We start from the raw sequence: 26476 nt of genomic DNA on the forward strand, positions 1-26476 counted from the left end.
TGCCTGGAATCCCCATGTCAAAATTAACGTAGGAAATAAAATTATAAATATTTTTGCTTTCCAACAAAAATACGCAAATAAAAATAATCATATCCAAAACAATATAAATGAATTTATTCGAAGAACTTTACTGATTCTGTGGATTATAATGTGCAGGAACAGGAACCCAGATAATTACAGTAACTTAATCACATATTACTTCTGATAATTTTGCAGACAGAATCAATACGTGAGTCTAATACTTGCGATAACAGTATAACAAAATATACATAAATTATTACAGATAATCCAACACGAACTTAATAAATATAAGTTTTGTAAGATATTCTTAACAAAGTTGGATATTAAATTATATTATTAGTTAGTTACAATTACTATTAAAATCACTAAGTTTTCGATACGCTGACAATTAACAATATCGGTCGGTGTGTTTGTCTTTACTTCACATCATTTGTTCAGTCTTTAAATCTAGACAATGTTGTAGGTTACTGAATAAACACTCGTTGTAAAGTATACTTGACTGATTGTGTAGTTTAATGAGAGCTATTCTAATACTATCGTGTACAAAGTTAACAGTACGTAATACACTTAGGTAACAATATTAGTCGTTTTCAATTATTCGTGATTCTTACTAGATATGTAATGAAAATGTTCCACAATCAATTATATATCCTGTACTTAGGGTCTACAAAAACAAAGTCTGTACTTGTAAATTATTTTATTATAAAGTTCATTTATATAAATTAGCACATAACCCACACACGCGTTGTCACGCACACTACAACGGCGTCGTAGAGAGCGCTGCGGCCAGGAAATAGAAACGGTGAGCGGAGCGCTCGCTGCGACACACACGAGGACTTATGATTTTAGAAGAGCAGCGTGCTCATGCCGCCCATCTCGGCCTGCTCCTTGACGAAGATCTCGAAGTACTGGTAGATGATGGTCACGGCCAGCAGGATACCAGTTCCTGAGCCGATGGCGCCGAGGAAGTCGGCCAGCACGGACAGCGCGCCGATGCAGAGCCCGCCGAAGGCCGCCGCCGTCGGGATGTAACGGTTCAGCTCGTGGATCATGGAGTTGTCGCGGTGGCCGCGCATCACCATCTGCTGCTCCTTCAGCTGCTTGGCCACCTGCGGACAGACATCGTTTTTAGTCTTGTATCACATGCTTTAAAAAAATATATAACAGAGTCCATTTTAAAATCAAGTTCCTAACTATCGTCGTATTAATCTGATTATAAAAATGTGCCATTTCAAGACATTCATCAAATTCGTACCGTAATACAGTTTAAAGTATTGCGCTATATCTTCGACACAATTTCGTGAACGCTTTCACTAATTGGAAAGTTGGCAATCCCCTTCAGCGCATATTACGTTGCTTGAAGTTCACGGTTCATTGATCTCCACGTCACAGATTTAATAAAGAGTAACTTCAAATACAGATAGAATGTTTCTACGAAGAGCTGGAACTAGTTTTGCAATGACGTTAATACTATCTGTAATCTTTGTTGAATAATTTGTAGGTCAAGGAACTTGACAGAAAAGTGTAAATGAAACTCCGCGACTAGTTTTATTGTTGTCTTGACGTCATTGCTATAGTTACAAGTAGTACACAATTACGTCATATTATAAGGAAGACTGAAATATTTTACGTTGAACGTGTTTGTTCTCCATGTTGTTTAAATTTTTTTCAATTCATTTTTTTCTTTCTGTGCTACTTGGGTAAGAATGGAACGTCTATTTGATAATTTAAAAAATGAATAGACGCTGATGATAATTTTTTATTACGTATTTACCAAAATACATATCGCCCTTGATAGAAACAGCGAGAGTGATAGAGAGAGAGAGAGTTGAAAATACTAGACATTGAAATACTTACATCCTTAGCAGAAGAACCGGAGACATCGATCCAGGTCTTAGAGAAGAAGGCACAGGAGCCCAACATGAAGATGATGTAGAGTACGGCGTGCACGGGGTCGTGCGCGATGTGCGCGAGCGACTCCGGCGGGCTGAAGTAGTAGCACAGCCCGCCCACGGGGTACGCGCGCGCGGGGCCGCCGCCGCCCACGTCCGCCCACACGCCCAGCAGGTTCACTAGGAAGTTGCCGCTGAACTTCACGGCTAACATCTATGGAATGGTATGATCTTAGATTTTTTCCTTTAACAGTAGTAATACCAATTAAGCGTTTTGGTTTGTCATATATTCCAAATTTTCAAGTAACTTTTTAATTGATAGATTGTGATTTCATAAGTTATCTTTCAGTGTTGCCATAAAACCAATTTTATTAAAATAAACCCATAAATAACAGTAATTTCGAGACTTAGACAAATTTTCATTCAGTAAGACTTAAATTAAAACCTAACTCCAAACACGTGCGATCAGATAAACAATATCAGCATTATCTTATCTGAAGTTGACTAAAATTATACACCAGTTTATATGTCTGTAAAAATAAAAATCTGAAAGAAAAAAAACAATCAACAAACCTGTGAGATAACGTAGAGGTTAGAAACGAGCGCAGATTGAAGGATAATAGGTATGTTCGAAGTGTAGAACAATTTGATGGGGTACGAAGAGTACTGGCCGCGGTAACGGGCGGACTTGATGGGCAGGTCCACGCGGAAGCCCTGGGGGAGAAAATAAATCATTAATACATTGCTCACTTGGTAAAAGGTGCCTTGTAATGTTGAAGAAGAGTCTGTGATGCATATTGGAATTCGAAATAATAATACCTTAATATAATACGTATTAAGGTATTGTTTTTGTAGGTTTTTTGGAATAATAATTTATATTTCTTTAAACAAGTTTGGAAATACGACTTATTTGCAGTCTGGTTTTACCATTCAAATTAAAGGTTGATATTTAATAAATTGATTTGTTACATTTTTTCCTGTAGTGTATAAATAGTTTAAGCAAATAATATTGCAGTAGGTAATCGTCAAAATTCGTATTGCAATGTGCAGATTGTGTTACTGAAACTGTAGATAATTTGCTGAAATTACATAAAACTGATGTCTCGGCGAACTACGTATCGCCTAACAGTCGATGGTAACAATGCAGACAAATATATTCTTTTTGCAAGTTTTCCGTATTTTATCACCGGTTAAGGACGATATTCAATATCACGAATATTCAAGACTAAAATAAGTCAAATAGGCTCAGCCGTTCTCGAGTTTCAGCGAGACTAACGAACAGCAATTAATTTTTATATATCTGAAGATTTGGTAGGTTACCTGGAAGTATATGACTATAGCGAAGACGAGCACAGTGGCGAGCAGGTTCATGAGGTTGGGCAGGTTCTGGCGGTAGAAGGCCTCACGCAGAGCGCGCACCTTGTCGGGCCGCGTGGCCAGCAGGTGGAACAGCGCGATCACGGCGCCCTCGAACTCGGTACCGCGACCTATACACACGGACATATCAAATATGGTAACTTGCTGAGTGAGAGCAAGTTAATTCTCTCATGATTTGAAGTTTCGGTACTGATATTAGACCAGTAGAGTTCTGCTTCACTTGAATGTAGACTCATAACATATGTGGTGACAAAGATCCTAATTGTACATCCTGTACCTAATTAAGAATATTTTCGCTTATTTGAGAAAGCGAAGGTCTAATTCAATTAAATACCAATATATTTTTAATTGTGTACTTAATACTTTGCCTAAAGACAAAATGAACAAAGACGGGTACATACCAGTGTTGACGGTAGCTGGGGAGAATGCCTTCCACACGATGGTCTCGCAGATGTTGGTGGCGATGAACAGGGAGATACCGGAGCCGAGACCGTAACCTACAAGAATACTCTTAATCAATATGTGTAACAACCTAATGACTGCGAAGAAGAGTTGTCGATATTAGTGCTATAATTTCTCTAAATGTCGGACACATGTCATGTTCTCTTCCGTTTTATGTTCATATCCTGTGCCAAACAGGTAATTATGGATAAAAATATAACTGATGTTGCAAAAGCAATTTTATATGGAATCGAGATCTATAAATGGGAATCAATCTTGCATATAGATATTTTTCAAAATGATTTAAGTACTTGTGTTAGTGGTAGGCCGAATTCACTTAAAAGAGAAAGGTGAAAAAAACCGGTTTTCGTAGCCTTCACAGGAAGTTCAGTAATGTATGAAATGTTACATATACATCTGTAACTTTATTCTATCTCCAATATATTTGTTCTTCATTTCCATAGCTATAAAATACAGCTGTTATAAGCTATATACACAACTGGTTTCTGTAAATTATTACAGCAAAAATTGAATAAATTAAAATGTGCTTATGAGACCTATCTTAGTGAAAAGTTAAAAAAAATAGGTTTTTAATAAATACGCTATGTCTAGGGTTGCGAAAGTCCGAAAAAAAATCCGTATCTAAGTTATTTTATTTTTCATCATATACTGACCTTTTTGCAGGAGCTCATCAAGCAGCAAGACGATGAGACCGGCCACAAACAGTTGGATGATGATCAGGAGACAGACACCAGCTCCAATTTCACTGGGCTCGCCGTACATACCGGTCATGACGTACACGATGGCTTGACCCACAGTGATCACCATACCAAATACTGTTGACAACAAAATTATGACATGAAGAACATTTTTTTGAAGAGTTTTTGTTGATAATATGGGCGTGTTCTACGTTGTTTCGTGACGGTTTATTGACCGTTCGACACTTGGCGTCATTAGCTTTTCCGTTATATTGACAGTTCTTATTTGATTTAACAATTTGTCATCATCTTAAAGAAGAGGACTTTTTTTGTATTTCTAAATTTTGGTGGTGGTTTTTTCTAAACAAGTATTTATAATGTAATTCTAGAAATTAAGGGGGTTCAACAAAAAAATATGGTGATTAAATCAAGATATAAAGGTAAGTTCATAATTATTAATTAGAAAAGAATGTCATCAATAAATAATGTAATATTATGAACAAGATTTTAAGTATTTTAAAGTTCATTATTTTAATTATGGTACTTTAAGTAATGAATCTTAATGAAGTAACTAATGAGGTTCATCTAGTATATTTCGATAATTAACAATGTTTACTGGAATTAAAAATAATGAGCGTCAATTTTTTTACGAAAACAGCAACAAACATTGAGATTTAGTATTTCAAAAATAAAAATATGTCACAATCTGTCCAAAGATTTCTAATGAGAAAGTAAATCTTACTTATTGTTAAAAATATAAATTGGCATTTTGCCTAGCACTGCTATTTAGGACGAAATTGGCATTCTGCCCCTGTTAACAAGGTTTGGAAGACTGGTAAATATAAACAGACACAAAAATCATAGACAAAGAGTCAAATATACCAAAAAGGTTACAACTGCGTCACTAACACATGTCAGCAGAATACATGTACAGACATACCTGAATAAAAATTGAATACTAAAAACAATTATCTATGCTTTCACAACTGTTCCTAATTTAAAAATGCATGTTCAAAGTTATACAGACCCAAGAAGTTTTTATTTGAAAATTAATAAGGTTTGATTAAATAATGTTTTGTGATCATACTTACATTTCTGTGCACCATTGAATAAGGCTCTATCCTTAGGAGTATCACCTACTTCTATGATTTTCGCACCGGCTAACAGTTGCATGATAAGACCTGATGTTACAATGGGGGATATGCCAAGTTCCATGAGTGTTCCTCTATTTGAAGCCAAGATTACACGGATCCAGTAGAAGGGATCTGCGCTGTCTGATGACATTATACCGAATAGGGGGATCTGAAAGTAACGAGTTAATAAAGGAGATTGTTCAGTTTTATGAATGAAGATTTGTTACCATATGTCTGTATAACTAATTTCTAGGTTTTTTGGAATGTGTATTGTAGTGTGTTTAAGTATATTCATATTCCAATAAGATATTTCAGATGTTCAGTGGATATTACTGAAAATCGCAACTTATCAAATAAATTATAAAAATTAAACGAGGTTATAAGTGAAAGGTAGTATGTATCTTCAATATAAAACCACATAATAACTTATAATGACTACAGAACACAACTTTATCTTATGTAGCATATGGCCACATCACAATAAAAATGATAAAATATTTCCCTTACCTGACAACATACTAAGAAAATAAATAGTGTGATTGCAGTCCATAATACTTTTTCTCGGAATTGGATCTGAAATACAGAGCATTCAGTTAAAATCGACACGAAATTAGCATCACCAAATTGTTGTACAAAAAGTACAGTTAGCCATTCCACATACATCAAGATTAGGGTTAGGTATGCACTTTCACTTACGTTTTAACACGTATGTAGGGTGCAACATGCACTAAATCATGCAAAGATACAAATAGAAGCTACTACAAACAAAAATAATAGGCAAAAACTAATCAAGTAAGCAAAATATAACCATTTCTTACCTTTCTTTCTGGCTTTGCAATTTCTGGCAATATACTGCAGAACGGCTTTATAACTTCGAGGAATTTGACTGCAAGCAAAACAATTACATAAATATAGTACACTTTTAACACAGGACACACAAATTTAGAACAAAATCATGAAAATGTGCATATACGTGTCCGCAGGTTTAACACTATTTTTATTAAAAATATTAACGATACTCACTTCCCATTTTGATTTATTGCGAATTAACTACCCTAACTAAAATATTAACTGATCAATCCGGCTAAAACCATTCAACTTTTGTTCATTAGTAACACTCCAATAGGACTTTTCGCGAGAAAGAGCCTGCGCAACGCCGCCAACGAGCCGTCCGCGAATGACACGTCCACAACGTCATGTCACGTGACCTGTGATGTTGGCGTGTATAATGTTGCCCGTTACAATCCAAAGCGATATAGGTTTTTATTTGTTACTCTTTTTATCACAAATTCTTTTTTTAATAGAATAATTCGTTATACAATGGAATAAAGTCATTCAATTTTTATTTAATGGGAAATTGTGATTGATTTACTTTTAATGACAATAACAAATGAATAAATCATTTTAGTGCATTTCCAACTAAAAATGTCATCTATTCCATCCGAATTAATGTATTTTAGTTTGAGGTAGTAATTTAAAAGAGATTTTCTCACAATGGATATTTTTTTAATTCCCATCCATTTTCCATTTTATTCATTCTTATTATAAAAGTAACCATTATAATAAGAATGACAAAAATGGAAAGTATTTGCTCGTACTCGCATCACATCTTGCTTGACAGTTGACAATTTTGTCAAACTTGACACTGACAGCCGATTTTAAAAGCACTCTGCCATGTGCTTTTATTAGTAAATAATTAAGGTTTTATGCATTTCTAATCAATAAAAATGCAGCAGGCACATCGTGCAGGAACCTTAAAGCAGAGCAACAAAGCTCACAAGTCCCGACACCGTTCAAAACGGGGTATTTCAGCGGCTGTTAAAGGTTAGTCCATGAGTTTAGTTTTAAATTTTTAATGCTCATTGTGAAGTTGATTTAATATGAATTTACATTGCAGGTAAAGTAAATGTTAAGGAGTTTGTTCGTCGCAATCGTCATGTTCTTAAAAAGGACGAGCGTCGTCATCAGGCCCTTCAGATTAGGAAGAACAAGCGGGAGGAAGTACTGGCCACTAAACGTGCACTGGGTGGAACTCGCAACCCTCCCTTCTTGGTGTGTGTTGTGCCACTGAATGCTCAGTTAGATGTGCAGTCAGCTCTTGTTATTCTGAAGACTTGTTCAGAAGGAGCTGTAGTCACTGAATCATCTAAAGGAATTTTGCATGTTGGGTAAGTTCTTTTTAATTAAAGCTTTCATGATCTGTGTTCAATATGTATGCCACAATAAAATTAATAATTTTGTTTTATTATTACCAGGCTACCAAACTTCAAGCAAAGATTTTCATTTGTTTGTCCTGAGGTGCATGATGATTTTGGTCTATTGGATGCTCTAAAGGTCTCTGACACTGCTCTTTTTATAACCTCTGCACTTGGTGAACCTGTTGACGAGTGGGGAGAGAAAGTCCTTGCATTGTCTATGGCCCAAGGTATGCCTACACCCATAGTTGCTACAATGGACATAGAAGGAGTACACCCTAAAAAGCGTACAACAGAAAAGCAAAATGTCCAGAAGTTAATATCAAAATGGCTTCCAGAAGAAAAAGTTATGCAGCTAGATAAAAGTTCAGATGGATTAAACTTGTTACGTAGAATTGGAAACCAGAAACGAAACATCATCCATCATCGTGAAAAGCGGCCATATATGTTGGCCGAAGAGGTTGAATATATTGCTGATAGTGAAGGAAACAGTGGTACTCTTAAAGTCAGTGGATATTTACGTGGCATGCCTTTAAATGTTAATGGCTTACTACACATCACTGGTCTTGGAGACTTCCAGATGTCAAGAATTGATGGATTAGAAGACCCTCATATGTTGAACCTGGGTAAAGAAAATGTTAAAACAGATGACACTATGGATGCTGAGGTCACAAAGGTGTCTGTGTTGCAAGTGGCTGATCCAGCCAAACAAGAGAGCTTGGTGTCAGAAAATATACCTGACCCTATGGAGGCTGAGCAGACATGGCCTACTGAGGAGGAAATAGCAGAAGCTAATTTAGATGTAAGAAAAAAATATTATGTTCATAAACCAAATTAGTTGTAGTCAAGTTAATGAATTGAATGCATCTTTACTCATTGTACTTGTAATTTTATATTTCAGACTAAGAAGAAAAAGGTGAAAAAAGTCCCAAAAGGCTGGTCTGACTACCAAGCAGCTTGGATTGTCGAATCTGACGCGGAAGGGGAAGGCTCAGACGATGAGAGTGGTAGCGAAGATGACGACAATGACGAATTCATGTCTTGTGAGGAAGACAAATCTGATGAAGAAGAAATTGGAGAAGACAATGACTTTGAATCAGTGACTGAATCACAAGTAGGTCCTACAGACGAGAAGTATGATGCCACAATAGATGCTGCAGAAGAACATGAAATGCTTCAAAAACTAGCTGCTGCTAAAGAAGATCGCCAGTTTCCTGATGAAGTGGACACTCCTCAAGATGTACCTGCTAGGGAAAGATTCATGAGGTACAGAGGGCTGGAATCCTTCAGGACCTCTACCTGGGACCCCAAAGAGAATCTCCCCGAGGATTATGCTAGGATATTCCAGTTTGAGAACTATGATAGGACTAGAAGGAGGGTGTTCAAAGAGCTGGAGGACAGCTTGGTTAATATGGTGAGAACAATCGCAAAAGCAACTTTACAAATTCCCACACTGTTAGCAATATAGAAAACTTGTAAACAATTTATGCAATGATTTTTAATGATTGTGGAATTAAATCTGAATTTTTCAATCTCAATATCTTTACTAAATTACTCTACCAAGTCAATAAATTAAGCTGGTGTTCCTCCAGGTTCAATTTTGGGACCAATTATTTATCAACAAAAATGACTATAACTTTAATAAATACATATATCTACCATTGTCCTCAGTACGGCTTCTACATCACCATCCATGTGAAAAACGTCCGCCAAGATCTCTGGAAGGCATTCAGTTTGGCCAACGCGAATGCTCCATTATCTGTTTTCGGGCTATTACCCCATGAACAGAAGATGTCTGTTATGAATGTAGCCCTGAAGCGCACGGGGGCCAGTGACGAGCCTATTAAGAGTAAGGAGCGGTTGATCTTCCAAGTTGGATACAGGAGGTTCATTGTCAACCCCATATTCAGCCAGCATACTAATGGCTCTAAGCATAAGGTGACTATTTTCTCCAGAAGTCGTCATTTAGTGAATGCAAGAAATATCGTTTGAGTTGCACTACCTTGTGGTCTCGTATCCTGTACCATAATTTGCATGGTATTTCTTGAACCATCCACTAAATCATCTATTCATAAAAAAGTAATCAATCTGGAAGATTTTTTAATTTGTTTTTTGTTTTTCAGTATGAGAGATTCTTCCAGCCAGCGTCGACGTGTGTTGCCTCATTTTACGCGCCAATACAGTTTAGTCCCTCTTCCGTTTTGTGTTTTAAGGTACAAATTAATTTATCACTATGATTTTTAAACTGATAATTTTTTGATGTAATTTATTTTAATTAACTGTATTCTGATATTACAGGAAAAGAAAAATACGAAATTACAATTACTGGCAACTGGAGTTTTGTTATCTTGCAACCCTGACAGGTTGATAATTAAGAGGATTGTACTATCTGGTCATCCATACAAGGTAAAAGACGTCTTTATAAGGTTTATTGATTTCTGAAATAAATATAAATTTAGCTTTGTTTCATAATCCTTATTTGTATTTATATTTCGATTGCTTTTTCAGGTTCACAAGAAGTCAGCAGTGATAAGATTTATGTTCTTCAATAGAGATGACGTCGTTTACTTTAAGCCTTGCAAACTCAGGACTAAGTATGGCCGCACTGGTCATATTAAGGAAGCTTTAGGTAACTTTTATTGATATTCATGAAGAGTTGTTTAGTTTTTTCACTTTCTCAGTCATAAAATAATTGATCTGAAAAAATTTACCAATGAAATTAATACACTACTAGCGAAGAGACGCGGCGCCACCCGTGTTTTTCCTTTCCTTAATGTAGCGTTATGGTGTACTCGATAATTACTCTACCCACCATACTAAATCCTCGAATTGGAGATGTAGAGAATAGCGCGCTCAAACCAAACAAACAAAAACCCTTCTAACATATATAATTCATGTTTTTTTCTAGGTACCCACGGCCACATGAAGTGTGTGTTTGACGGGCAGCTCAAATCTCAAGACACAGTACTCCTGAACCTATACAAGCGCATCTTCCCGAAGTGGACGTTTGAGAACTGCATCGTCACCGACAGAGATGGCAAGGAGAGTGATATGATGGAGTAGATGATTTGTATTATGTAAATAAACTGCTTAGAATCGTTATTATTGGTTTTATTTATGCTCTTTATAAGTAAGAAAAATAATGCAATTGGAATTCCGTTTCTGTAAGTCAGGTATACGAAATTCGTTCGTTAATTCCGATATATTTTACGAGCCGTTGACTATAATTTTTAACAACTCCTTTATGGTTTACATTTAAGAATATTGAAGTGTAAAAATAATCCACGAAATCAATCTAAGAAAAAATCTGCCCGTCTTATCTCAAACTTACTGTTAGGTAAAATAAAAAAAATCTGTAAATTACGTTTCCACATCTTTATTGACACATGAAGCGCGAAGGCCTACACAGTGAACATCAGGGTAGCAATCTCTTCGGCACTAGCCTAACATAACCGGTAATCTCATACGAGGCAGTGAAACAAGTGAAATACTGCTACATAACGTGTAATAAGCAGACAAATTATTAGCAGAACCCAGCAGGGCTATTACGTGAGTCAAAAAATGGCAGTTATTCATGTAACGAAATCGCTGTTGCGGTTACTTTCCAACATACGTAATAACCCTGCTTTGTAAAGACTGGCCAAATTAATCTGTTGTCAAATTTACTGATCAGACCTGTGATTGTTTGATGAAAAGTACGAGTGTATGTGTACCGAGATGAAGAATAAAAAGAAGTCGATTGTACACAGCCCGCGATCACATCAACTAATTACAGCGTATGACTTGAAGTTCGACTGGCGATTTTTGTTTTGATCAGTCTTGTTCAGAGAAAAAGTTGTTTTTTCACAAAGGCGATATTTCTTTACTTTGACTCATAAGTAACTTTATTTTGATCACCAAAGTCAATTACAAATTATACATGACCGTTTTAGATGTTTATAGTTTAGTAAAAGGGTTACAGGAAAAGAAATACCGCTAATTGAAATACTTGTTTTGCTTATTACACCTTATTATCTTAAAAAAAGTTGCAGAGAACTTCATAAATAATAGTACAAAAATTAGTGTGTTATCATAATGAAAAACAAAAACTCAATTTACTGCATTCTCTGCAATCGTGTAACACGAGCATTATTATTTCAATAACGTATTATTAATAATAACTATTAATGTATGAATGCAAACAAATTGTACTATTCGGTGTGATTAGTGTAAGTGGAAAAAAATATTACTTAATTAACGTACATTTAATTTTTTTAAGAGTATTTTCACGCAGTTCCTGCTGCTTTGTCAAATTGAACCTTATATTTATAAATCTAGAACATATAATGTAATGAAAAAAGTTTTTTTACACGAATCGCAGAAATAAAGCGTTCAGATATTGGTACATTTATTTGTAAAATAGATGGCTCCGTTATTTCTATCTGTTGAAGCAAATTGCCTTGGTTGGCGGCTTGTTATAACCAGCTGGACTATTCAGAATGTTGTTATATAGGGTAAGAATTATTTTAGCAATATCTGAATGCATTAAAATGTCAGATAGTCAGGTTCTAACAGTCGAATATCAATTTATTATGAAATGTTTGTCATGAAAGAAGACACGATGACAGATTTATTTCTAATGACTCGAGTGGTTTCATTTGACATAGGTTTAATGGAAACCCGCCGGCGAAATCTTCAGCCGTAGCTATAAGAGGATCCTTTCAGGTGATTTCGACCCACCGACTTCCATTACAACTACAAAATCTATCGTTACTTCAAAATCTCATGTATCACAAAATAAAGCAAATTAAGAATCATAGAAACTAACAATGTTAACTAGCAAAGACTTGAAATTTTCTCATCGAAATTGTTAAAGTATCTAACCTAAGTAGGTACGTTAGCGACATCTCATACATATAGTTATTTAACGCTTACACAATTATCTATCCTCCAAGCGCCTTCCTTCTTAGCCACACAATATTTTTTTATTTTATTTTAGAAATTATTATATAGAACAGTATTTATTAGGTTTAAATTTTGGTTTAATTTATATTTCTCTATTTTTTAAAAGGCAAGTATTCACAGTTGGGTCCGGCAGGCGTGACTTTATGTCAAATGCATTCCATATTTGAATTGCGCGCGAATTCACGTCCATCTATTTAACAGCTCAGATATTCTTTCATTGTTTTCCTTACAGAGGCGTGTGTGTTTATGCTTTAGGTTTTTTATTGCGTCGCTTCTTCGCTTCTGTGGTTTCGGCGGGCGATTGCTTGGGGCTGGCTGTGTTGGGTGGCATACTGGTCTTGTTATAGAGGCTAGTGAGGAACTCCTCTAGGTTGGGGTCGTGACTGCAAAGATAACATAAAAATTAGTTACATTTTTGACGCCTATCGTGTCTGCGCATAGACATCTAACCCGTGGACGCACACGAGCGACGTCGTGTGCGTCCACGGGTTAGATGTCTATGTCGACCTCGTTTCAGGAGCTAGGCCATAGTCTATCGACTTGACATCCGTGTGTGTTGTATTCCCTTGGCACTCGCTATTCGTCACTCAAAAATATGTAGACCGCGTTTGAATCATCACGCTCTCATAAGAATATTTTATGTTTTTATTTTCTCAATTCAATCTATCGCATCATTTTTCATCTTGAATTCTTGACTAAATCCGAAGGTCAGAAGCAAAGCATCGTATGTTTAGACATGAAAACTTTTTTTTTAATTAGGAAGAACTACTCTCGTAGAAGCGTATTCATCCCATTTGAAGGACGAACGAGAGTGACCACAATTTATGAGCTTGGTGTGTATTACTGTAGGGCAGAAGAGTTAAAGCTCATTATTAATATTTAATAACTATTTGTTTTATAGGTAGTAGTATGGCTTACATGTGCGAGTTGGGTCGCTGGTGTATGTCGGGCGTGGCGTTGGCCTTGTTCCCGAGCACGATCCGGTACTGCACGACGTGGCAGTCGGGCCTCAGTTGCCGCAGGTTCTTCTTCTATACAACAATATTACATTAGAGGCACGAACGAATTAATCGTTCGTTATTATTCGAAATTTGCTGTAAAACGTCAAAGACATTTACATTCGTAGGTAAATCTAATTTATTTCTTTGAAAAAAAAAACTAGATGTTGCTAGCGACTTCGTCCGCGATAGATAATGGACATTAAAAATGCAAGAAAATTATATCTATAAATTGAAATACAAATTTGATTGAAAGCGGGAAAGTAGTTTAGGAGTCTATCGCCGACAAACAACTTGATTTGTAATGTATATCTATTAAGATCTCCAGCTAACAAGGTACATAAGTATGTAAGCTTATATATAAAAAAAAAAAGAAACTGTTTTATTTTATTTTTCATTTATTCAGGTATTCCAGAATTAATGGATCGTACGACTCACTAGCAAATTGTGTTGTATAAAACGTTTAAAGTTTTATTAATTTAAACTCACCTGACAACTGGCCCACTGTGTGATCTGGTAGACGGCGCCATCCATACACGCGTAGTACATCACAAGCAGTCCCATCATACTCGACTCTGCCCATATGTCGCCCTAAATACAATGCAACACTTTATTTATTAGTTATTTTGTTAAACGTGTGTTGTGTATTCTGTGCAGGCAGTATCTTTAGTTCGGGTCTCTTTTTGGGCGACTCATTTTTATAGGAATGACGCCAACTGACCAATTTAAGAGAATTAAACGTTAATCGAAATAAAAATACTTTTATTTACTTTGACCTTGCTAAGTATTTAAGTAATTTATATGTAAATTGATTTCTAGAGACTATCAAATAATTGTAAGGTTGTTGACAATCTGCCGTTTTCAGCCACATTTACTGAAAAAGTAATGGACTTTTTTTACCCAGTCCCCTTTTAGCAGATGCAATTTCTAGTTATCTTTGAATCACAAAAAATCTCGAAAAAAGCTCGAAAATTATACAAAAATTGCGTAGCTCTAGAAGGGTATCTGAAAGTAAATGTTTGCATTGATTAACGCTACGCACCTCTTTCGCGGAGTGTCGTATCTTGCACTGCACGCAGTAGCGCGCGGCGTAGCACGGCCGCTCCGTCAGCACGCGCTTGTGGCGCCGCCCGCAGTTCGTGCAACTATATGGGCAAGAAAATGCATTTGTTAATTAACATACACATATGTATTACATATTATGGCATTCTAGGTGTAAGATAAAGAAAAGACAAAGAAAATCTAATGTTATTACTTTTTGAATTTGGACGAGTTTCGGCTAAAGCATAATGCTTTAAAGCAATAGTTAAGACGGCCTCAAATCCGCTACTTAAAATGACCGATCAAAGAATGGCAACTGGATTAAATTTTCCAACATTTTTCTAATTGTGTTCGAAAAATTCTTGGAAGAATACGAAGTGTCATTTCAATCCCAGTTCCATTTACTCAACAGCCATTGTAACGGAATTGGAGCCTAGTTCAAAATATTGGCGATTACTCTTCTATGTTAGCAAGTTTCCCTAAAGTTACGGTCCCAGTATCCCGCTTACCGGATGGTGTTGGCCGCGAACTCCATCTTGTCGTGCAGCTGCGCCAGCAGCGTGCTGAGCTCGCTCCAGGCGGCCTCCACGTGGCGGGACTCCAGCGCGCGACGCTCGTACGCTTCACGACGCTCCTGTACGGAATTCATGTGTTTTTATGAGATACGAGTTACTTTTGCAAACGGCAAACAGATCGACAACACCAGAGGAGTCGCAAGTGCGATGCCGGCCTTATAATAAAGACTACGCTCTTTTCTTATCCTACTTTAAAATAAGGAGGCTCTTACACTAAACATAACTATAATCAACTGCCCTGAGTGTGTCCCTAGGAAAGGAAAATGACAGCAAACTTAGAAGTTTACTGACGTGTTTTGAGAGTTACTAGATGATACCTCTGTTTCTCGACACAGAAAAACTGTAGAATCTGGAGACGTATGATTAAATTCTGTCTTGGATTATTTATTTCCTATACCTACTAAATTTCAGCAAATTCATATAAACATAAAGGCAACCTAGCATAATTTTATGCTAGGTTTGCCAACATACCGGCTCTCCAATAAGGTCGAAAGCGTGTTGCAGTATCTTGAAGGCCTCCTCGGCGCCGGGCTGCTGGTTCTTGTCGGGGTGCACGAGGAACGCCTGCCGTCTGTAGTAGCGCTTTATCTCTTCGTCCGTACATGTCACGCTTACACCAAGTATACTGCAAGTAAATGGGTAACATAGTATACAGCGTAGCGCTAAAATGGTGACATTAATGTCACTATTGTAGTACCACGCTGTATATAAAATTTAAAAGAAATTAACTGTTATTTATGTCTGTGGCAACTCTGTTGACAAGACGTAAACAAAACTTCTCCCAATTATTTAATTGTAATTTCTTATTTCTATTAAGTTTGGTATTTCTTGGTTGGTTGGTTCATTTCTTGGTTTTATTCAATAGAACTACGTAGTGAGAGATTTACAGTAGTAGTAAACAGAAATCGGAAAAATATACATACAAACATTGTATCAAAAACTTTATTTGACAAACTTTCGTCAAGGTATCATTATATATCATTTATTTTCATAATCCAACAAAAAGACTAAGAATTTCGTCAAAAGAACTAAATATTATACTTTATTTAGTTCATGATTCAAATCCGTCGCTAATACGTGTTCTACGTAAACCGCTCGAGATGTTGCATTCGTCTTCGGTATTTCAAACTGTTGCCGTCTGTCTAATAATAAGCGAAATGACTTGGCACGATGCATATTTACATAATTACATCAGCAGACTACTGTATTGTTATAATATAGTGCACAAAATATGATTTTCTATTCAATGTAAGTAGACTACTTGCAAGTTGCAACTGAAGCCAAAGGGACGAAGACAATTTTTTTTTAATTTTCAATCCTGTTGTTAGTTTAATAAATTATAATGGAAACGTGTTGTTATATTTTTTGCTTCCTATATGGTATCCACGTATGACGTCACTTCTGTGTACAAATTTTGCGTAGCCGTTAATTTACAAGCCCTTTCTTTAACTTTCAAGCAGTTTTTCATAATAAAAAAATGCACGGTTTTGTAATTTTTAATATTATAAAGCGGTTTATAAAATTAATAAATGAGCTTACTTGTTTGCAATTTGTTGTTTAGTTTTTCAGATATATTTGACTCTTTATTAGGATTGGGCAAATAATTAACCAAACATCAAATACTACTAGACTACTAAAAACATATTATCTGCCAAGAGCGTCACGATAAAGAAATCTCGCTTAATTTTAAGATAATCATCATATCCCCCTATCACCATCCACTGCTGAAAGATATTCTAGATAACGAATTGCATTAAAATATCATCCATAATTTTAAAAGTAAACCTGTCTATATTATTCCCCATTACTATTTATACCAATGATATCTGCAATGATCTCAAGGAATATAGCTTTCAAACCGCTAGTGATAGTTCGTCTCAAACAATAGCGACATTATGTCGTAGTTACACACAAGGTCGCTCAATAGATACCGGTTCGACGCCCTGACAATACAGAGATATGACATTTTATATGGTCGATAACATTACCGAGCCCATGCCACGGTTAAAGATAAAGTCCAAGTAATAGTATTGTAGTTATGGAAGTGTGATAGCGCACTACACGGTGTAGAACCGCATCTCTCTCACACAGCTGTTATGTGTAATAATGTTACTTTAAGAGGTGGTAGGAGGTTTTCTGTAAGTTACAATTTCAACCAAAACACATTTCGAAATAAATAATATAAATATGGATAGATTAGCACGATCATTTGTAGCGTCTGGACACAGAACAAATGATCGTGCTCATCGCACAACATTTGTCCCAGATTGGAATCGAACCCACGGCCTCCGGTAAAGCAGCGAGGGCCACAAACCACTTGACCACCACGCCAGTCTTTGTAATTGAATTGACAAAAAAGTTGTATTCCCATCCTCCCCGAAATGAGGGAAGAGTGATTTTTTTTGGAAAATTTGGTATTTTGATTAGTTTTATTAACTTGGTTTTCTGTTTTATAGTTGCCGGCGCATTTCTAAAGACTATTATAGTGATACAAGTAATGGCACAAATAGATTGCAAGTTGAACGTTTAGAGATAAAGACTGATAGCATTTAATTGTATAGTGTGTGTATGAAATATAACTGTTGTTGTCAACGTTACAGAAAATATCTAATTAATTGACGTGTGAGATTGATGATTTCGCGGATGAGTGATTAGTAGTATTATTAATGCAAATCAATTAGATGGACCACGGAATAACATCGTTAAAATATTTCTTTTTTGTTCTATCGAGCTTATTACAAGTGGAAGCGAAATAGTACACTTCATTGACTAGCACGACGCCTCGCTTCTTCAACTGAGCAGTTTTACTTTTAATATGTAATACTAGACCCCTGAATTCAATGTAAGTTTCAATATTACACAGCTACAAATCATATTCAGTATACCTACATATTTTTTATGCTTATTTTTACTCTCACCTGTAAGGATCTTTCCCCTTGCATGCCAATAGTCTCTTCATGGCTTCCTCACCGGTCGCCGGCAACGGTATGTTCGCATTCAACTTCGTCGAATCGTTCCCATTGTCCGGTTCAACTTCAGCTAAAAATGACAAGGACAGCAATAGTGTTAATGCTTTTGCTAAAATAGATATCCTAGCTGCATCGAAAGAAGATTGATAAGTAAATTAGTTCAAGAACAGCGAACTAAATGCATAAAGAAAACAAATAATAAAATAAATTTACAAAATTCTCGAAAATACGTAGGTAAATGTTATAATTAACTCTAATTAAAACATTTACTTTTTGGAATATTATAATTCGCATCGCGAATTTCGTAGTTATAATTAAAATAAAAATAATATTGTATACTTCAAACTTGTTTAGAACTATAAAACAGAAATATACATTAATATTACAATTGCGTGGTATAAAGATTACTCCGTAGTTTCGGTTAATTACTAAAATTATTAAACAAGTGATTAAGCTGATGCGAAATCGCTAACTTCTCATTAGGGACCAATTATAACTTGTTCCCTAACGTTGGTATCGTATCAGTAACACACAGATAATCAATCTATGGTATATGTACCATTGCTAGTATACGTATAGTCAGTGACTCATTCGTTTAACATTTTCAGATATTCCCGACGATTTGAGGACGGTAAAGTAGGGGTACTTGTGAATTTGTGATCTAAGAAAAAACCAATACCGTTTAATAACTGAAATTTTGATAATCTATTTCAAAGGTAAAATTTAGAAATGGTTATCTAAGGAAATATTGACCCGTTTTTGAATATATTGACCTATAAATAGTATGTGACCCACTTTTTGAATTTAGTGTCATAGGCCACAAAACAAAGGCACGATGCTTAGGGCAAAAGGAAAGAATGGCAGATAAAACCTTACTCGAACAGAAATAATATATCTGGGTTTATTACTTTCTAAGTGAGCTGTAGAAAGTTATAATATTATGATAATCTTACAGTATTTGTATGCTAATTACGTTCAAGTAAAACGTTTTATTTAGTGCATAACCAGTACAGTTACTGTTACAACTTTTAGTCAGAAAGTTTTTCATATAAACGTATAGTTCGTATAGTTTATACGTCTTGAAAATAAGCCTTTGTCTTTTAGACGTGATCTATATTTGAAAATTAGTTGTAATAAACCATCAAAAAGGACTTATAAATTTCATTAAACTGAATTAACAGAACATACGGTTTTTGAGTCATTTTATGAGTTGAAATTTACATTGACCTACATAGGTAAACATCACTTTTACCTCGAATTATTGGATCACATCACCTTGTTAGTTTTGGAAAGAAAAGATAAAAATGGTATCTAACAATTATTAGCTCAGTTGTTTTTATCCTTCTACAAATTTATAACAATATCTCCCAGACTAAATTTCGATCACTATGGGTTTCTATATGAAACATAATCCACATCGCGGAAGGCTTTAAGTGCCGGAGCTTGAATGAGAATTTAGTCATACAGCATTCTATTTACGATTATATGCAGCAAAGGGAAGAAATGGAGCACAAAACGACTAAAGAGATCAGGAACACAACCTTCTTCAATGTTATGATGGATATTTCCATATGTCAATAAAGCAATAGGTTTTTGAACTGTACCTTTTTTAAACCATTTCAATTTCCTCCAGAATCCAACTCTGGTGTGTCCGAACTTCCTGTCGATGTACAGAAAGTATTTGTTGTCACCGAACTTGCTTAACCAGTCCTTACTGCTGCGCCACACTGCTTGGGAGCTCACATATGTTTGTGTGAACACTGAGGTGCATCTGAAAGGCAAATCTTAATTAGTAGGAATAAATTGCTTTTTTTTAATAATGAATTTTCATAGTGCAATCTGTATGAGATTAGAAATTGACTGATTGTTCGAAATATTAGGATGAATAAAGTATAGGCTGTAAGAAATAATTCAAACATTTCCTGTCATATATATTAATTGGAGGCACTTATGAGACCATTGTAAGGCTTCTGAGAACCTTTTAAATGTTAGCTTGACTAGGACTACATCTTTAAATGTGACATATACAAAAGTTGGCCATCTCTTTATTTCATAAAATTATATATTTAATAATTGTTAATAATAATAATAATTATTTATATAAGTTGTATATTTTTGTACACTCTTAGTTTTTATATAAATCAAATGTATAAATAAGATAAAAAATCACATTCAATTCTTAATTTTTAAGTGTAACAAAGAATGTGTTAAATCATGTAAATCAATTCAGCCTTGCATAAAGTTCATGTGATATTAAACAGCCCAAATCAAACAAGTCAATAATAATATAAATACATAAGATTCTTAGTATCAGGCTGTTAAAGAAGTAAACCTGTTGATAAGGCTGAGCTGTAAAGAAAAATAACCATTGGCAGATTGATAAATAATAATATATTGTTATAAAACTTATACCATTATTAGTTATCAGTAGTATGATTGTTGGTACTAGGATCTATTCCAGAACTGTTTTAAAACAATTTTCAATTTATTACTTGGTTTTATTTTTATATTATTTATATGGTGAAAGGTGGTAAATTTTTCTATGTGGCCAGTTACTTTTGCTTATTAAGCACCAATATTCTCAGACAGGAAAACTGTTTTTGTTGAATTTCAAACATAGGCACTATTGTGATGAGTAATTTAAAATAAAACCTGAATAATGCTATTGTAAAATGTTGTGCAATAGGATATTAGAAAAAAATTATGAATTTATTACGAACTCTTAATAAATTCACAATTTTATTTCTTTTTACATTAAAATTTTCCATTTTTTTTTACTTTTTTGGGAAAATAGGTTTAAAGACCTTGTTTTAATTTTCAGCCAATAATATGAATAAATATCTATTTCAACTATAATTAACTATATTAAGTTAGTAGCATTTCAGAAATTAGGAGAATATAGTATAGAAATAAAACTTACAAATCAAAAGACAAATGGAAGCTCATGCGGCAGATATCTGAGAGTAGATACATGAACCACACAAGTGCCTTCCATGTAGCGCCACCCCAATGCTCCAAGTAATTCTGAGCCAGCCCTAAATATCCCGGCTTATTCCTTCTAAACTTTGACTGAGTTTTCTTCTTATCCTGCACAGGCTTTGCAGCTTTGTGATAGCTACGCCCATCCTTCTTCTTTTTAGCCTTAGCATTGTCACTCTGGCCTTCCTGAAGCACAAATTCTGACTGATCATCCTCCTCATATAGTTTAAACTCATCCTCAGTAGCAGCACTCTTATCAAAAGACTTTAATTTGTCAGCTTTCTTCTCTTTTTTCAATGGCTTCTCTGGATTTTCAATGAAAACAAACTGGCTTTCATTATCATGTGTGTAGCTAGCATCCTCTTCATTGGTGATGTCATCCAGAGAGGACCATTTACGAGAGATGTTGCTGCGCTTGTTCTTAGACTTTTTGTTTGGTTTGGAGCGCTTTTCTGTGTCATCAGTATTGATGTCACCAGACTCACTCCCTGAAGATATTGTGTTAGTGTGCTTCTTCTCACTCTTATGCTTATTATCATCGTGCTTGATGTTTGTAGGCTTTTCCGGTTTAGTGTTTATTTTGTTATTCATTGGTTTAGTTTCAATATTTTGAGGTCTCACTTTGCGGGTAGCATCAGTTTGAGGTGTGTTCTTGGTATTTTTGGCCAGGACATCTGAATAGGTTGGCCGCATTGGCTTTACCTCAGCAACAATACGTTTTTTGTTACTTGTGTCAGCAAGAGGACTGTTTTCATTCCTTTTGGGGGAGTCAGTTTTAACAGTTTGAATCTTAGGGGGTTCAATAACAGGGTTGCTTGTAAGTATGTTCATGTTTGAAGCATCTGGATGGTTTAAAGGATAGTTCTGGCCAAAGGGTGAGTATGTGCCAGTTGAATTAGGCTCCAGGTTTCCCAACAAATCCTTTAAGAAGTTAGAAGTTGGGGACTGGTCTTCAGCATTATCAGGGTAAACAGTCTGATTCATATTTGAGGTTGGTATGTGAACATTATTGTTGTTCATGGAGAAGTCCTGGTTTAGTGTGAACAAATGTGAAGGTTGGGGCATCTGCATGGGAATATCTCTCACTCCCTGGTTGTGGTTGAACAGTTCATACTGACCAGACATTGGGAAAATTAGCTGTTGATTGTTCTCGTCGTAAAACACACGCACTAATTGTCCGTTGCTCAGTTTAAGCATTGCATTGCCGTAATTCTGGTTGGTCCTAGGAACGTTGGGCATATTGTTAAATGGTATCTTTTCATCCTTATTGGCAGCGGTATCGCCTGACTGCACGTTGAAGGCATGTTTGTTCAAATAAACATCGTTACCGACGAAATTCGGATTGACATAAATACTATTATCGTTTAGGACATTCGAGTTTGATGAGATCTGTGGTTGTTTCCTTTCATTTAAGGAGCCAGGTGCACAGTTTTCAGCGGTTTCCGCATGATAGTTCCATGTATTGTGCTTCATATCATTGTATATCGGATCATCCTTAGGCGACCTTGCCATTTTTGGTTACTTTTCAATGAACACAATCAACATTAACACTATTCCGGTGCACTCAAAACTGCGGTATATAACTCAAGGATTTAACATTTTAATATTTTATAGACAAAATTGGAGAATATGTTGTTAAAACGTGGATTATAATTTTATTGACGATTTGACGCTTTTCGCATTTTTAAGCACAGACTATAAATTTTAATTTGACATATTAACTGAGCAGGTATTCTGGTCGGCTCACTGATTCTAACCTACGCCTATACCACAGACTTGCTATATTTTAAGTATTATATTAAATAAAATAAGCTTAAGCGTATTGAGGGGAAAGAAACTGCCATGCTATTACTATCAATCAATCATTGTAATATTATTTTCATTTTAGGAACACGATTAAAAATAAATGACGTGGAATGAACTAAGACCATAACTCCATTGTTTGAATTTTAATGTTATAAGTACACGTAGATCACAATAAGATCAACGTTTCCTATATTTCATGGTTAAATATTCGAGCATTCTTAAATTTTTTCTATATATATTAGCCTTATTTAATTTGCTCAAACACATATTTGAATTAAGTAATGTATTTGACGAAAAAAATCTTTTTATTTTATCAATACGAAAAAAATGATCAATGCACAGGTCAATGCCACCTAACAATTTTTTTGTGGTTCTATGCTCATTGGCGTAACATTTTGTATTTTACAATAACTTACTTGCTTTTTTAAATTTACTCCCAACAACTTCCACTCCCACGGTTGGGCATATGATTACTTCGCATACATATATAGTTTCTAGAGATATGGTGAAAAAAACCACAACACTCGTGTGGTCTTAACTCCACAGTCCACACGATTGTTAACCTTAACACTTAGCCTAAACAAGAGCACAATCGTTTGGCTGTGGATAGAACTTTTTCCTTAGTCGAACTTCATTCCACTGACAGTTGGCTTGCCCCTTTCGTTGGTTTCGGAAATCGGTTTTTAACGTAGTATTTATTTTTAGACAAAATAAAAATAATTACCTACTTCTATTTATGATTGTTTTGTCTGCCTCATTTTAATATAAGTATTAATCAGATCATAGTTCTAATATTATACTTGCTTTATTATATCTTATTATACCTAGCTAATAATTACACCCAAAGCCTGTAATTTATTTTTAATCTAGAACCTTTTATCTTGTTATCCCGGATATCCATCTAAGTTTACTGTACTTAGTAAATATATACCCACTAACTAGCCTTTCGCCCGCGGCTTCGCCCGCGTCGAGGTCGGTTATATCGCGTTTCCAAGAGAACTCTTCAAAAGTCCGGGATAAAAACTATCCTATGTTCTTTCTCAAGGTCAACTCTATCTCTGTACCATTAAAATCAGTTCAGTGGTTTAGACGTGAAAGCGTAACAGACAGACAGACAGAGTTACTTTCGCATTTATAATATAAGGTAGGGATAAGATAGATGAGTAACTACTTAATTAGGTTTCCGAAGGTGGTGCACCACCGTTACTTTGATAACTTATTTATCTACAAGGGCATCTACCGACTTTATAATAGAGACCTTATTATTTTTGGATCCTTATTTTATCTATTATAAAGTTTGCCTTCTGTAAAAAAATGTTTCTCTTACAACAAATTCATTACTTATCACGACGATGATAACCGCTGCTTCTTAAAAAAAAATCCGTCTATCACCGTGAAGGAGCCTAAGTAAGAAGTAGCATAGAATTTAGTATCCAGTAAATAAGGAGATTTAAATACACTTTTATAGGGTTCCATACTCAAACGGTAAAAAGGGACCCTATTTCTAAGACTGATGTTTTCCGTTTATTACCAGACTGAACTTCAAGAAACAATTGACGTATTTCAGAGTAAAAGTTCTCTTAAGGCGGGTCTCCTACACAAGTTACTCAAGAGATATGTGTTTTCCGCGTATTAAAGATAATTGCACGGAAACTGTCGTGCTCGACTCCGACTCGCACTTTGCCTTTTTTAATTAAACGCTGACTTCACCCAAAACTCTTTTTATGCCGTGTAAAAGCCTCTGTTGACAATAAAAAATAAATCGGTCTCGTGAATATCGTTACGTTTTTACAACTGTTTAAAGTGTTAAATGAAAGCGATTCAGATTGGCATTGAAGGTTTTTAAATTGGGTTCAATACATATTGTATGTACTCCACATGTCAGAATTTTATGTTCTAAGTAGGTAAAATTCAGTCCATATGGCTTGAAAATTGGCGGAACAAACGCGACGAAAATTTAAAGAATAATAAATATACTATTGTTGTTCCATGTACGAAACTAGCACCGAGTACCTAGTTACAAAATTAGAAAAAAAAGAAAGACTTAAGAAAAATGATATAATGATTTGAAGTTTTGAACTATTCGAGTTTTGAATTTTTGAAATTAGAGAAATGTTAATCATTACACCTCAAACCTGACATTGCTGGTACCTACCTGACGCTTATTACACTAAGGCATATTGAATAATTGTACTGTCTAGTAAAATAGTATATTGCACCACAATTTATTTCATAACCGGTAGACTGTGACGGAGGTCTTAAGAAAAGTTCGCGTTGCTGTTCAACTCCTGCAATACTGGCCATAGCTGCATCCATTGGAAGTCGCGCATTTTAAATTTCGAATATAATTATTTATTAACTTGTTTTAGTAAATACTTTTTCATTTTTTTTTAATAATCTAATTTCGTGGGTGTCATAGGTGAGTTAAGTTAACTTATAAAAATTAGCATCTATATTTTTAACAGTTTTTTGTGGAATATATGTGAGTGGTAATCGTGTATGGGTTTGTGTTAGGCTGTATCAGATTCGAGTGTAAATTGTGTAAGTACAAAAGGACATGTGTGTGGTACGTATAACCAAGTAGGATTTGAAGCATTATTGTTACTTTTTTTTGTCTTCTCGACACGCAAAATTTTCCTTGTTGCCTGTTCTTCTAATTAAGAATGACCTTATGGAACCGCGAACCTAGAGTCAATATAGTAACGTTTTGAAAATGCCTGGAAAAAGGAATACTTGAAATAAAACCTTTTTATTTTGAAAAGAGCCTTTGAAATTGCTGAAGTAAATACCTTTTCCACAATCTGCCGAAATTTGATTCCCTTGGGGAAAAAAATCATTCTTCAGTCCGCCTGGCAATTCACCTTGGTGCTCATTACAAAGCCCTACTTATTATTTAGATAAACAATATAAAAAAATCAAGGCTTAATGCGTTTGACACAAATTCATATCGTTCTGCAAAAAAAGTACTCTTCAAAAACTAAGTGTAATTAAGTTAAAAGAACGTCATATTGTTTCAGCCTTGTTTCCAAGTATGTAGGTTATTTTTTTAAACTGTAATATTATTTACATATCTAATTAATTTGGTATCGTAGTGAACGGATCAAAACTTCGTGTAATTACTTGTATGTACAATCGGTAACAAAAGTCGATGGATTCTCTACCAATATCAAATTTACGAATTGTAGTAAATACAACTACCTATTTCATCAATTTTCATAAGAAATTTAGTTCTGGTCTCGAAACGTTTTATAACCAAATATTTTTTAGTATAAACTTTAGACCGTTTAAGAGTTTCTTTAAATGTTCTTGTTTGCTTATTTAATCTGTTTTCTTGCTGACTGTATATATCGTACTAGGAACGACGTATCTACACACAATATCTAAAAGTACTGCGGTGTTTTTTAGAT

General features: G+C 35.1%; 3 protein-coding genes across 3 annotated transcripts; 1 reads left to right on the plus strand and 2 right to left on the minus strand.

Moving 5' to 3' along the window:
- Nucleotides 1-92: 92 nt before the first annotated feature.
- Nucleotides 93-6745, minus strand: LOC113502385 (protein transport protein Sec61 subunit alpha). The gene is made up of 10 exons (XM_026883932.1): nucleotides 6586-6745; nucleotides 6381-6448; nucleotides 6070-6135; nucleotides 5521-5731; nucleotides 4406-4567; nucleotides 3692-3787; nucleotides 3234-3400; nucleotides 2487-2627; nucleotides 1879-2127; nucleotides 93-1130 (listed from the first exon to the last, which is right to left on the minus strand). Exons 1-10 carry the CDS (start codon nucleotides 6590-6592, stop codon nucleotides 867-869), a joined length of 1431 nt encoding a protein of 476 aa, XP_026739733.1. The 5' UTR covers nucleotides 6593-6745; the 3' UTR covers nucleotides 93-866.
- Nucleotides 6746-7178: 433 nt separating this feature from the next.
- On the plus strand, nucleotides 7179-10859 carry LOC113502382 (pre-rRNA-processing protein TSR1 homolog). The gene is made up of 9 exons (XM_026883928.1): nucleotides 7179-7386; nucleotides 7460-7730; nucleotides 7818-8559; nucleotides 8659-9171; nucleotides 9429-9695; nucleotides 9881-9970; nucleotides 10056-10163; nucleotides 10266-10386; nucleotides 10666-10859. Exons 1-9 carry the CDS (start codon nucleotides 7290-7292, stop codon nucleotides 10818-10820), a joined length of 2364 nt encoding a protein of 787 aa, XP_026739729.1. The 5' UTR covers nucleotides 7179-7289; the 3' UTR covers nucleotides 10821-10859.
- A 254-nt stretch (nucleotides 10860-11113) lies between these two features.
- Nucleotides 11114-22979, minus strand: LOC113502381 (dnaJ homolog dnj-5). Its single transcript, XM_026883927.1, has 9 exons — nucleotides 21205-22979; nucleotides 19889-20055; nucleotides 18234-18354; nucleotides 15787-15940; nucleotides 15250-15374; nucleotides 14742-14844; nucleotides 14189-14290; nucleotides 13620-13732; nucleotides 11114-13084 (listed from the first exon to the last, which is right to left on the minus strand). The coding sequence occupies exons 1-9, from the start codon at nucleotides 22773-22775 to the stop codon at nucleotides 12946-12948; spliced, it is 2595 nt and encodes an 864-aa protein (XP_026739728.1). The 5' UTR covers nucleotides 22776-22979; the 3' UTR covers nucleotides 11114-12945.
- Between the last annotated feature and the right edge of the window lie 3497 nt (nucleotides 22980-26476).

Source organism: Trichoplusia ni, chromosome 17 (assembly GCF_003590095.1).
Source record: "Trichoplusia ni isolate ovarian cell line Hi5 chromosome 17, tn1, whole genome shotgun sequence".
NCBI lineage: Eukaryota > Metazoa > Arthropoda > Insecta > Lepidoptera > Noctuidae > Trichoplusia > Trichoplusia ni.

Coding starts and splice junctions, on each gene's coding strand:
- LOC113502385 (XM_026883932.1), bottom strand. Junction 5,732..6,069: donor TTTTCTTAGTATGTTGTCAG/GTAAGGGAAATA, acceptor CGTTACTTTCAG/ATCCCCCTATTCGGTATAAT. Junction 2,128..2,486: donor ACCTCTACGTTATCTCACAG/GTTTGTTGATTG, acceptor ACCATTCCATAG/ATGTTAGCCGTGAAGTTCAG.
- LOC113502382 (XM_026883928.1), top strand. CDS start 7,290: ATGCAGCAGGCACATCGTGCAGGAACCTTAAAGCAGAGCAACAAAGCT. Junction 9,971..10,055: donor CTTCCGTTTTGTGTTTTAAG/GTACAAATTAAT, acceptor CTGATATTACAG/GAAAAGAAAAATACGAAATT. Junction 10,387..10,665: donor TCATATTAAGGAAGCTTTAG/GTAACTTTTATT, acceptor GTTTTTTTCTAG/GTACCCACGGCCACATGAAG.
- LOC113502381 (XM_026883927.1), bottom strand. CDS start 22,775: ATGGCAAGGTCGCCTAAGGATGATCCGATATACAATGATATGAAGCAC. Junction 18,355..19,888: donor ATTGAAATGGTTTAAAAAAG/GTACAGTTCAAA, acceptor TGTCATTTTTAG/CTGAAGTTGAACCGGACAAT. Junction 15,941..18,233: donor AAGGGGAAAGATCCTTACAG/GTGAGAGTAAAA, acceptor ATTTACTTGCAG/TATACTTGGTGTAAGCGTGA.